Genomic DNA, 12,254 nt, shown 5'->3' with positions numbered 1-12,254 from the left:
GAAAACCGCTTGAAGTAGTCAATGTGCACGACGCTGCAAAGAGATAATGCCCAAGCAACATTTGTCGCCTCCGCACACAATGCCCATCTAAGAGCATATTCTTGGCAACCCATTGTTCCGTGACGCTGCGACATGCCTTAGCAGTAAGAAAGCCCTGCCTTTTTCAATTCGAAGAAACATGGCGAAAATGCTATAGAGAAAATACTGGCTGGACCGTAGCTCCTATTGATATCAGCGAAACTTTCGCGAAAGAAAAAAATGAAGGTCGACCTTCTTCTTTCGATTTTCTTACTTGATGACGGGATCGAACAAGTGCATGCCACCTTGTACAAAACCTGCGAGCGTTGCGTAACGCAGGTGGGGATTATCGCTTACGGTACGCCAGAGCTCGAGCCTTGCACCGTATACGCGCCGCAGCAAGTTGTTCAAGCGGGTTGCTATGCAGCAAGGGGCCATCATGACAGCTTTCGTTGCTATCGCCTTGCTGTGCACCGGTAAGTTGATTGAGGTATCAATTTACACACCATGCGCATATCGTAATAAAGAGTCACAGTTTTGCCACAAAGGCAAAGCAGTGACTTTGAGACAGCACAAATTGGAATTTTATACGAAATAAGCCTAGCCGCTATCAGCATTAGGGTTCAGTCTGACGTATAGCTTTAAAAACGCTACCGTAAGGACATGTGGTCGCGCTAGAGAGCTAAGCAGATATCCTGTGGTATTTAAGCGGTGAGAGTGAAGTATAGGTGGCCAGAGCACTGCACGCACAGGGGTATGAACCATGTACTGACCTCAGTTGAGATATCAAGCAGGACCACGCCATTTCGTTCAAAGGTCGCAGTTGTCGCCTGAGAGATGCAGCCTTCTCACCGGCACCCTTTCATGCTACTTCTCTCCACATAGCTGGTCGGCACGGCTTATCTCTGCCTGAAACGGCCCACTTCGCAGGCGTCGCAAACTTTTGTAGGCTCATAGAATAGACAAAGTGCAAGACAATGTTATAACTTTTAAATTATTAGGGAACACAATGGCGACTTATAAATGCACCTACAATTTTAATCGCAGTAAGAAAAAAACATTTGTACAAATGTCGGCCATGAAAACGAGGAAACGATACAGCGGCAGGGGTTACAAACTAAGTGAGATCTCAATTCCAGTTTTCATCTCTCAGCAGCCCTCTCTCTATAATGGGCAGCCAAGCGTGCTCAGCTTTACTTTTGGGCGTTTGTTTCAGATCTTTCTGTCATCCATGTAGTGCACGTGCTCCTCAGATTATCCGCCTTAGCAGTTCCCTCAACCATACTGAGGTAGACAAAATAAATGCCTTGTTTTCATGAGCTACCTTGAAAATACGCTTTGTTTCGATGTGGCGCGGTGGTTTCGCAGTGTCGTGTAAACACAATGTGGTATCGCAGGGAGACAGCAACTCGACACGTACTGTCAAAATCTCTGCCTTCTTCTGTCACTCGTGCATGGTGCGTGCAAACAAACGTAAATATATGTGTTCCAACGACTTGAACAGCAATTTTGGTGGTTTACACGGCATGCGGGACGCAGACTTCCCAAACCCATGTAGTAAACCTTTTTGACTCATCGTGATGACGATCCTTGCAGAAAGGATAGCTTGAAGGTGGTGGCATACTAATCGTTAACTTCAAAGTAATATAACTTATACGCTTTGTCTGGCTTCGGCGTATACAGAGTTTTAACATTGCCGAAAAGACAAATTATGTCCCAGCAGCATGCGCCTCAAAATGATGTTATGAAAATTTGTCAGTGACACGACTACCAATAGGCAATCATTTGCGCTTAACGACCTACTATGTTCTCAACAAACAGCTCACTTTTGTCATATCGGAATGTGAGCAGCTTTGCAGGTTCACGGTGAACATCGCGGATGCGAGGTGACGAACGTCATAATGCAGCACTCATCGTTATGGCACCAGCCTCTAGTGGAAGTTCGTGTTTCAAGAGCATACCGGGATCCTCTTCTTACCATGTACATATACTGAAGGTTGAGTGTTGGCTCGAGTAGAGTGAGGCTTCAATAGAAAAATAAACACGTAGACATCAAGGATGAAAGCGTTCTGCTTAGTAGTTATACAAGATACATATGAAATCGAAGCGCAAATTTCTTTAAGATTAAGGTCAATTAGCTGTCAGAATAATATCAGCCAAATAAATGGTCTCATTGAAAAAAAAAATTCGACAGATACCACGCACCTTGGGAATCGGTGTAATGCGAAGCATGTGGATGTAAGGGGACGTGTTGTAATTTTTTTTTTACTGAGCGAAACATTACGAAGGAGCGCTAACGATATGTACAAATGCACGCGCAGGCAAGTGTTTAACAGTGTTTTAAAGTGTTTTATATAACCAGGTGTTTACAGGTGCGCAACGATGCCAACAGCAACATGGATATTAGCAACACCAGAAGCGCAAATCTGATATGTGGTCATGACGTTGACGAAGGCAGCAGACTGTATGTCCAAGATGAAGCAGTTTATTTAGCGAAATTTGTGGTCGATAGACGGGTCAGTCAGATTACAGTGATATACACAGGCACTTATAACGGTGAAGAGAGCGTCGGCCGTCGACCAGCTGATTCAAGGCAAGACACGTCGGCATATATAGATGCGGTGTTGAAACTATCAGTAGGGGCCACCCTGGTTCTAGAACTAACTCAGCTGTTCACGTTTGCCCTCTCAAGCAGAAGAAATTACCACAAGGTAATCTCGAATACTCTCAGACAATTTGGCGCTATTAGCTCAAGGCACTATATGCACGTATAATGGGCTGGCAGCATGAAACAAAGAAAGGAGCATGCATGGCAACATCAGGCGCTGGTTCTCGTAAAGATAGTATCCTCTGAAACTGCCACATTAATCAGTTTAAGCGAATGGCCCTTAACTAGAAATGGTGTTAACCCGACGAGACGGCTGTGTCATAAGCGTACATATGGAATGCTTATAAACTGGATAGCCAGCACTGCAACCACAATTTGTATTTCATGAGCAATACGGTTTACATGAAAATTAGTTCCGAGACCTGGCGTGGCTGTGTGGTAGAATACTTGATATGCGTGCAGAATCTATTGCCACGCGTTAAAATTACCCACCGCAGTTCCCGCCGTTCCTGGGTAGATATAAATTGTCATTCACATGTGGCATCTACCCGCATACCTGTGGCACATAACCGCTCGCTTGTACGTTCCACACGGCTGGCGGTAGGGGTTTGGCGACGTACGAGGCGGTATTTTAACAATATTCTTGTCGTGGACCAGCGAGTCATACTCGTCATGCCATCATACCCCCCCGCCCTTCCCGCACAATAATTTTGGTTTACCCCAAGCTAAGGATGTGATCACGTTAGCCCCCAGACATAATAGATAGATAGATAGAAAGATAGATAGATAGATAAATAGATAGATAGATAGATAGATAGATAGATAGATAGATAGATAGATAGATAGATAGATGCTCAAAATGTCTGCAGTTCACAAAAAAAAGTCTTCATATTGAAAAGCAGGTAGCATTCTTGTGAACACCACGGATCATTACGCCCATCTGGTGAAGGAGATATCTCAAACGCGGGCATTAGTTCGACGTGGTCCCTGTGATCTGCTTCGGATGCATGACACCACACTGCTCCAGTTGATTGCAAAAGGCCGCACTGAGATAATCGAAGCTTTAGGATAGATATGTGAGGTTTAACGTTGAGCGCAGGTCAGCTAGTGAAGTTCACTAATATCGATTAAGTTAGCGTATTGAAAGAGTAGAAGTTATATTTTCTTGTTGGCATACGAGGAGAAGATGGCATGTGCATACCTGAAAAACTGAATAGTTTTCTTGCACTCCTCAAATCTCCCCATGTAAACTATAAGTTCACCTCGTGTTAGAAGCTAGTCTTGTTAAACAGACATAAAATGAAAAATTAGGGTAACCCAAATACTGTTTAAGCGAGCCTTTCACTCGCGAAAACAATGAGGACCTGTTGGAGCTTCTGTGATTCAGTGATTCCGAGACGATAGAGTGAATGGGGTATCTTCGTCGCCCTGGTACATTAGCTGTACAGCCAGAGGGAGGAGGTATAAGTGATGTTAGAGAAAGACACTATTTTGGCAACCGCTTGATAAAGCACGGCGCAGCATCTAAAGGAAATGGTGAACGAAAATGTGGGAAGAGGTAGAGAGGTAGAGGTTCCAGGGAAGAACAGCGTTCCCAGCCTTGTCTATGCGAGAAGCAGAAGCCACTCTATATCTTGCTATTTAGGCTGGTGTCGCCAAGGCTGCACAGGACCACGCTGATGTTTTGGTTGAATTGTTGGTTAAGGAAAGGAAACTCCTTTGGGGTTTGTCGCTAGTTGTTCGTCGAGACTAAGCGTGGCGGCCACGGTTGCCCACTGTAGGCGTACTGCAGGAAAGTGGCACAAGAGATGCTTCAATGTTTATTTTGCCTTGTGCTATTGTGCAGAGTCTTCAGACTGAAGATGGGCACCAACCACATATATTTATTAGCAAGTGCCCAATTTTACCATTACAACTGTATGATAAATAAGTACAGCTATCATTTTATAACAGGAAGAGAGATAACTGATGAGCAGTACTTTCGAGCATTGAATGCGAAGTGATTCAAACATGCACCGTACAGCAATCTTTCCCAGGACGTTGGCTCCACAACTGTGAATTTCGGCTTTTTTTTAGTGCGTAATGCTTCTAATGAAGCTGGTAAATGTTAAGGTTACAATACCAGTTATACAGGCAGGAATGATTGGTCGGAAGTTTCCAGGTAATTTACGAGAACTAATCGCAGAGGTGGTAATTCATGACTACGAAAAACTGCGTGAAATTAACTGGGAGATGTAAAGCATCTGCACAAGAAAAAAGCACAGAAAGATAAAGTGAGAATACAACTTTCATGAGTATTTCGCTTCCCGCAAGCTTTTGATCTTGGGTGTGCTTTCATTTACAATGCTTGTCCCCCCTTCAACGAACGTCGTGGTACGTTTCGGGATGCGGGGCTGCAGCGATGATGTTTGCAAACGCAAGTGGTAAAGTCTACAAGGGTGTATCACGATGCGCTCATTGCTCACGTCACTGCATAGACGCCTTCGTTTGTTATATGCTCTGCAACAAGTCGTGCTGGAACTTTCTCATACCGGCCATTGTAGCGTACAAAGCTTTTCTTATTATAGGCGCCAGAATAGGCCCAGTAATCAAAACCTATCTTTCATGGGTATCCATCGCCATTCGCCACAAGGCTTTGCTTTCAATACGCCCAGCACCGAAATAAGCCTAAATTTCCACCTAAGAGCAGTACTATCAAACAAATTATATTTGCGAATCACAAACCAGGTTTGCTAAATAAACATGATGGCCCGAGCATGGTGAAACTAGGGATGTTTTCGAGCTCTGGTGACACCCTTTTTTAAATGAGTTAACACTAGGAAAATGTCGCCCCACCACGTAGGTCTAGTGGCTAAGGTACTCGGCTGCTGACCCGCAGGGCGCGGGTTCGAATCCCGTCTGCGGCAGCTGCATTTCTGATGGAGGCAAAAATGTTGTAGGCCCATGTGCTTGGATTTGGGTGTCCGTTAAAGAACCCCAGGTGGTCGAAATTTCCGGAGCCCTCCACTACGGCGACTCTTATAATCATATGATGGTTTTGGGACGTTAAACCCCACATATCAATCAATCAACTAGGAAAAATGCCAAATGCATCCATCAGCGCGCTACGTTCAATTGGTTACGATGAAACACGGCACGGTGTCCAGGATGGTCGACAAAGTTGGACGACGTTTGCCAGCCAGAGGCATGTTCCTTCATTGTTTGTCGTTCCACTGAGTGTAGAAGTGCACCCATGCAATAAGAATCCGCAAGTTTTTCTAATGACACACTTTAAAGGCACGGGCTGTTTAAATTTATACTGAAGCTTTCAATGGGTTCACTAAATATGCTTTAGAATAATGAGCCCCGTGGCCTCTGAGATTAGTTCCGACCGAGCGCTTTACATGTACCATCGTGAACGCAATAAATCTGAAGCCACGCACATGTTCATCATGATCGAACTGTACATTCTAGCACGCTGCTCGACCGGTACGGGCCCTCTACGTCACGGTCATCGTCTGCTAGCTACCTGAGAACGGGCCGCCGGCTAATTATACTCGGCGAAAACTTTCTGTGGCAGCAAAGCCAAAGAGGCGTGGGTGGAGGTTCTGCACATGTGTTACTAAGCCAAGTAGTCCGTTATTGTGCGACTTCGGATGTGGTTGTGCAAGCGAATCAAGGGTATCCGTTTTCGTAATAGATGATTCAATGAATGTTAATTTTTTTGTTTACTTCCGAAAAAAGGCTCGTTTGAGCAGTAAAAAAAGCTATTGCAAAAGGAACGCAAAGGCACGAAAGGATTTCCTAAATTTCAGTTCATACTAGGTTGGCATCGTTGCTTTCCTTTTTTTGGAGATGATCGAGTGAACTTTCTCTTGACGCTCACGTTATTTTATTGCGATAACTATTAAATGGACAGTTTCGGCTGGTTTTTGGCGTCATTACCACCGCCACCGTCATGCACCGTATGTGTATACATATCTAAATACAGAAAACTCAAGAAAGAAAAGTCGTAACTTTGCCGCAATGACGAAGAAATGAACGCGATAGCAACAAATTCAAAGATCACGCGCAGAATGGCATGCAGATTGAAATGTTTCCCGCGTTTTTCACGCACGAATGACGCATGAAACGTACTTACAGGTACAGAGGAAAGCGAATAAGCGTTTCAGTTGTTATTTCACTGTTTCTCAAAAGCGCACCGCTTTCGCAAACAGAGACTGTGCCACAATTGCAGTGGCATTTGTGCGCCTGGTGACTACAACAGAATCGTTCCGGTGAAAGCCCAAGGCCAGCCAAGACGTACGATTGCCCCCACCACCATAGAGTTTCCTAATATATAAGAGAGGGAACTTTTGCGCTAGTGTCTATAGGAGCTGCAACGCACGGTTCTTCGGCGAGCATAGGAATTGAGACGTCCCCGCTACGCCACCGATCGCCAAAGAGAGGGAAGAGCACTCAACCCTTTTTCTATCCGGTTCCCTCTTGGCTACGCGTCTCAATTGCTTTCCACATACAGGGATTCGTGCTGGGGCCGGGAAGTAAGAGACGTCACGATCTTTTCTTAATCATGGACGCATTTAATTGAATAACAAGTGCAAATGGCGTACACATTTATTGCCCGTGAACGACATCTGTTACACAAAAGGGTAACACGTCAGCAAAATACTCGCGGCACGCGAAACAGGATACATAAGTTAAGTAACTGTGACAATACAAGGGTGCCTTAATACAATGTAAACGCACGACGACACAAATGATAAAGTCGATAATTAACAAAACCGCGCAATGTCTCAATTCGCCACCTCCCTTCTCGCAAAACTAATCTAAATAAGGTGCATAAAGTCAGTCTCACGAAAGGTCCATGTTGACGGGGACCTCGGAGCTGGTTGTTCGAGTCGGGGCTCAGGGTTTCTTCCTGGGGTCATTGTCCAATTCGTCAGCGTCTTCATCGTCTTCGTCGCCGTCGCCTACGTCGGGCCTCTCAATGATTTTCATCTTATCCCTCTTTCATAACGCTCCTTTCACTCGCCTCCCATCCCTAACTATCATTCCTCATCGTACCGTCCTTGCCCCAGTCACCATCTCATCGCCTCTCATCGCTATCTCTTCGCACCGTCATCTTCCTTTTCCATTTCGTCTGTCTACCATCTCGAGCTCGTCGCATCGTATCTCCGACTCTCTTCGCATCATATCTCTTTTCTCGACACGTGGCCGCTTTTCTCAGGTTCCCACTCTGCCCCACCGGGGCACCAAACCAATCGCTGCTATCCATGCGGCATATTTCTCTCTCAGTCGGTGTGTGTCCTTTTCGAAGGCCGCTCCCGCGGCCCGCACCAGTAGAAAACCCTCTCCCAAACGAAGCCAAGCAAGTAACAAGGTACAAACTCAAGCCTCAGGGAGAGTGATGGGCGAGCCGTCCGATGACACTTTAATTACGGGCGAACAATGGTCCCGATGTTTTCGGTACTTGGCGAGCCGATGTCCAGACCAAGTTTCAACGTTTCCCTGCAGCTCGGCGTCTCCCGCGAAATTCTCCGTAGCCGCCGTTTCTTCGTCGTTCACCGCCGCGGGCGGCCATCCGCGCAGAACGCAGTAAGAGCCCTGGCGCCACGGAGGCTGACGGAAAGGCAAATCGGACCCGGCACAGGCGCTTGCCGGAAAGGTCGCTTTCCCCAAACCAACAAAAGGGTGTTCTGCTGCTCCCCCATGCCACAGATCTGAAGGGTGCGCGCCGATTATTGTGCTCTGTCACACGGTCTGTAGACGACAAGGCGCCGCCCGGTCCATGATTTTGCGTGGGGGAGCCCGTGAGAACAGCAGAAATAATCCTTCTGGTACTTAACTCCGGAATGCCCTTTATGCGTGGGTTTGAGAAACGAGCGCAAACATCTCGAAAGGAGCGGGGCTCAGTCCGTGTTTGCGGGGACGTCACAATCCCTTCATCTTGCAGAAGAATTTTCCCAGCGGGGAAATTCAAACACGAGAAATGCGGGCGCATAACGCCTTCGGGTTGCCAGCGAAATTGAGACATTGCGGCAGTCTTAGGAATACGATACGCGAACACAGTACACTTGTGGTTCAGCCGTGGCGGTGGCGCGTCGCTGAGAGGAACCAATCTTTGATTGTCGCTGAATCATCACCTACCACGAAGCAGTTTGATTCCGTATTTCTACCGCGCACAACACACTTGAAACCTTCAGAATCACTGCAGAAACTCGTGGATGACGCGTGGACAAAATGCACACTGGTCACAGCTGCTCGTCGGATGGTTTGGCACGCAGCGTTCAGTCATGAATGCGGAAGGTTTACTACCATGCGAGCCCATCACACACTTCACCTGCACTGTCCACTCTCGGCACAACCGTACAGATGATACACACATTTGAATACACTTTCATTTCACACATGCACAAAATTTTAAGACCTCGAACATTTTAAACCAGACGAAAAGCGGTATGGCGGGAGAACATAGGTCATACAGGCAGCAATACTGAATTACCCTTGCGTACCATCTCCTGCCCGGCCTCTGCTGCACCTGTCGATGAAGGAAAAGGGACCTTCAACGCGAATTGCGCGTTCGGATTGGCTGAGAACGTAGCGTATATGCTGTCCAATGCGGTTGTGACATTGGGCGTTGTACATCAATACAGATCACGACGCTCCCTGCCTCCTAACGAGGCACGACACTTCCGTGCGGGGAGACGCCATGAACCCATTTCAATTTGAACTTTCTGAACTTTCTTGTTTTTTTAAACAGTCCCTTTTCACCTTCCTTTCCGACAAGTGGCGAGATCTCGGCAACCTCACATTCACTGACACTATGTTCTTCCCCAGTCATTAGGCGTTCATCGATCCCAGGTGGTACCACTCACTCAGTGATCAACCTCAGATGCCGCAAACAACACAAAACCACAATAACCGAGTAAACTACCTGCCTCATTTCAAAACACAATCAACAAAATAAAACAAGTGTACAGGCCAAAGCAAAACAAAATAAAAGAAAACTTAAACTTCGACACAAGGTCTCGACTAAAATAACAAGCACAATGACCGAACAAAATTTATAGAACAAAATGACATACAACATTGCGGACTCTTGTTACCCTAGCCGATCCCCGAGAGCTCAGCGTCTACCCGTATGTAGACCTTTTCCCCGACTCCGAGTCCCGGACCCTCGTTGGATGGTCCGAACTTCCACCTACTCAACTCAGTCGCGGAGTGCGAAGCTATCTGACAAGACGACCGCTGCGCGTGCCCGGGTTTGGTGCGGTGTACATCGAGTATGCTGCAGTTCCCCTTTGGCTCCACAAAAACCACTCCGTTGCGATCTAGGCATTCCTCAATCTCATCTTCTCTCTCCAACGTTCGGTCTACCACCGTGTCGACCAAGACTACGACAACTGCATCCTCCGAAAACCCATTCTCATCCAACTCTATATCTGCCACTCCTACTGGTAATGCCTCATCGTCTCGTGGGACCTTCGAGGTAGAAACCGCAGCTAAACCGTCTGTATCCGCTCCAGCAGCCTCGACATCGACAGCATTTGTTTCACCCAGTGGCACCGGCGTGCCAGCGTTCCTCTCTCACACACACTCGCTCAATGGCGGAACATCCTCCTCAATCACGGAAATTACATTGACCACTTCCGCACACGCTGAACCATGACTCATTTTTAAGGAGCTTATTTCCCCGCGGATATTTACGATCGCGATTGACCTCTGCGCGTCATCGTCATGGGGAGGAGTTGCGTCTAGGTTTTCTAATTCAAAATTTGTCACTATCTCTTTGTCTTTGTGAATGCGGCTGCCACCCATCGAATTCCCCCTTCGTCGTCGGTACCGGTGGCATTCTCGCCGAATGTGACCAAACCTGCCACAGTTAGAGCACCCGCCGGGATAAGGAAGCTGCTTCGGGAATTCCTGCCAATTTCGTGTCACCTTTTTGCGTACTGCCAAGCTCTCCACAAGTTTTTCGAGGCGGTCAAGGCGGCTATGCATCTCATGAACATCTGTGTTCTCTTCCACGTATTGAACGGGTAACGAATGGCTCCTCGACACTTTCTCATTCTGTTCCTCCTTGACCGCTATGGCAATGGCCTCATCAAGTGGTTTTGGATCCCGAGAGGGAACAAATCTGCGGACCGGATCCCTCAGGCCTAATAAAAATTGTGAGAGTAATTGTTCGTCTAGAATTTCGCGGCGCAGTGAAGCTTTCACCGGATCCTGACTTTCGGAGCTCGCCAGGGTGGCGGTCCCGAGGATGCGCAAGTGACTTGCAAATGACCGCACCTCCTCCTCTGCCCCATGCCTCGCGTTTAAAAACCGCTACGTTTTAAAGATAAGTGGCTCCGTATCGAACCTCTTGAGGGCGAAATATTTGAATTCAGAAAAATTTGAAGCCGCAGCGACGCCATCATCCCACCACGCAAAATTGTGCGCCGCGCCTACCATCTTGCATCGTGCTATGCAGATCAGCTCATTATCCCGCCATCCACCCAAGCGACCAACCTGCTCCAAAATTTTAAAGAAGACCCCAACATCCGGACCCATATCACCTCCGGTAAACGACGGAACTATGTCCGCTAACATTAATGCACTCATTTCTAGGGGGTCGCCTCTGTCGGTCATCTTGGTAGCCTGCTCGTTCATCGTGCCATCTCTCCTTCCCTAATACGAGGGTGAAATCTCGCACCGTTGCCCCAGCAGTAATCCCACCGCTGCCACCACTTGAGACGTCCCCGCTACGCCACCGATCGCCAAAGAGAGGGAAGAACACTCAACCCTTTTTCTATCCGGTTCCCTCTTGGCTACGCGTCTCCATTGCTTTCCACATACAGGGATTCGTGCTGGGGCCGGGAAGTAAGAGACGTCACGATTTTTTCTTAATCATGGACGCATTTAATTGAATAACAAGTGCAAATGGCGTACACACATATTGCCCGTGAACGACATCTGTTACACAAAAGGGTAACACGTCAGCAAAATACTCGCGGCACGCGAAACAGGATACATAAGTAACTGTGACAATACAAGGGTGCCTTATCACAAAGTAAACGCACGACGACACAAATGATAAAGTCAATAATTAACAAAACCGCGCAATGTCTCAATTCGCCACCTCCCTTCCCGCAAAACTAATCTAAATAAGGTGCATAAAGTCAGTCTCACGAAAGGTCCATGTTGACGAGGACCTCGGAGCTGGTTGTTCGAGTCGGGGCTCAGGGCTTCTTCCTGGGGTCATTGTCCAATTCGTCAGCGTCTTCATCGTCTTCGTCGCCGTCGCCTACGTCGGGCCTCTCAATGATTTCCATCTTATCCCTCTTTCATAACGCTCCATTCACTCGCCTCCCATCCCTAACTTTCATTCCTCATCGTACCGTCCTTGCCCCAGTCACCATCTCATCGCCTCTCATCGCTATCTCTTCGCACCGTCATCTTCCTTTTCCATTTCGTCTGTCTACCATCTCGAGCTCGTCGCATCGTATCTCCGACTCTCTTCGCATCATATCTCTTTTCTCGACACGTGGCCGCTTTTCTCAGGTTCCCACTCTGCCCCACCGGGGCACCAAACCAATCGCTGCTATCCATGCGGCACATTTCTCTCTCAGTCGGTGTGTGTCCTTTTCGAAGGCCGCTCCCGCGGCCC

The 12,254-nt window shown here is 47.4% G+C and overlaps 1 protein-coding gene across 1 annotated transcript in view; it reads left to right on the top strand.

Moving 5' to 3' along the window:
- The first annotated feature begins 335 nt into the window (after nucleotides 1–335).
- Nucleotides 336–12,254, top strand: part of LOC142789998 (uncharacterized) — a 33,998-nt gene continuing 22,079 nt past the window's right edge. The window contains exon 1 of the mRNA XM_075885027.1: nucleotides 336–494. Coding sequence (XP_075741142.1) covers nucleotides 440–494 — 55 coding nt within the window. The 5' untranslated portion in view covers nucleotides 336–439. The remainder of the gene's footprint in view (nucleotides 495–12,254) is intronic.

This window comes from Rhipicephalus microplus, unplaced genomic scaffold (genome assembly GCF_043290135.1).
Source record: "Rhipicephalus microplus isolate Deutch F79 unplaced genomic scaffold, USDA_Rmic scaffold_63, whole genome shotgun sequence".
NCBI classification, from domain to species: Eukaryota; Metazoa; Arthropoda; class Arachnida; order Ixodida; family Ixodidae; genus Rhipicephalus; species Rhipicephalus microplus.
Note: the sequence above shows the minus strand (reverse complement) of the source record. Positions and strands in the feature narration are given on the sequence as shown.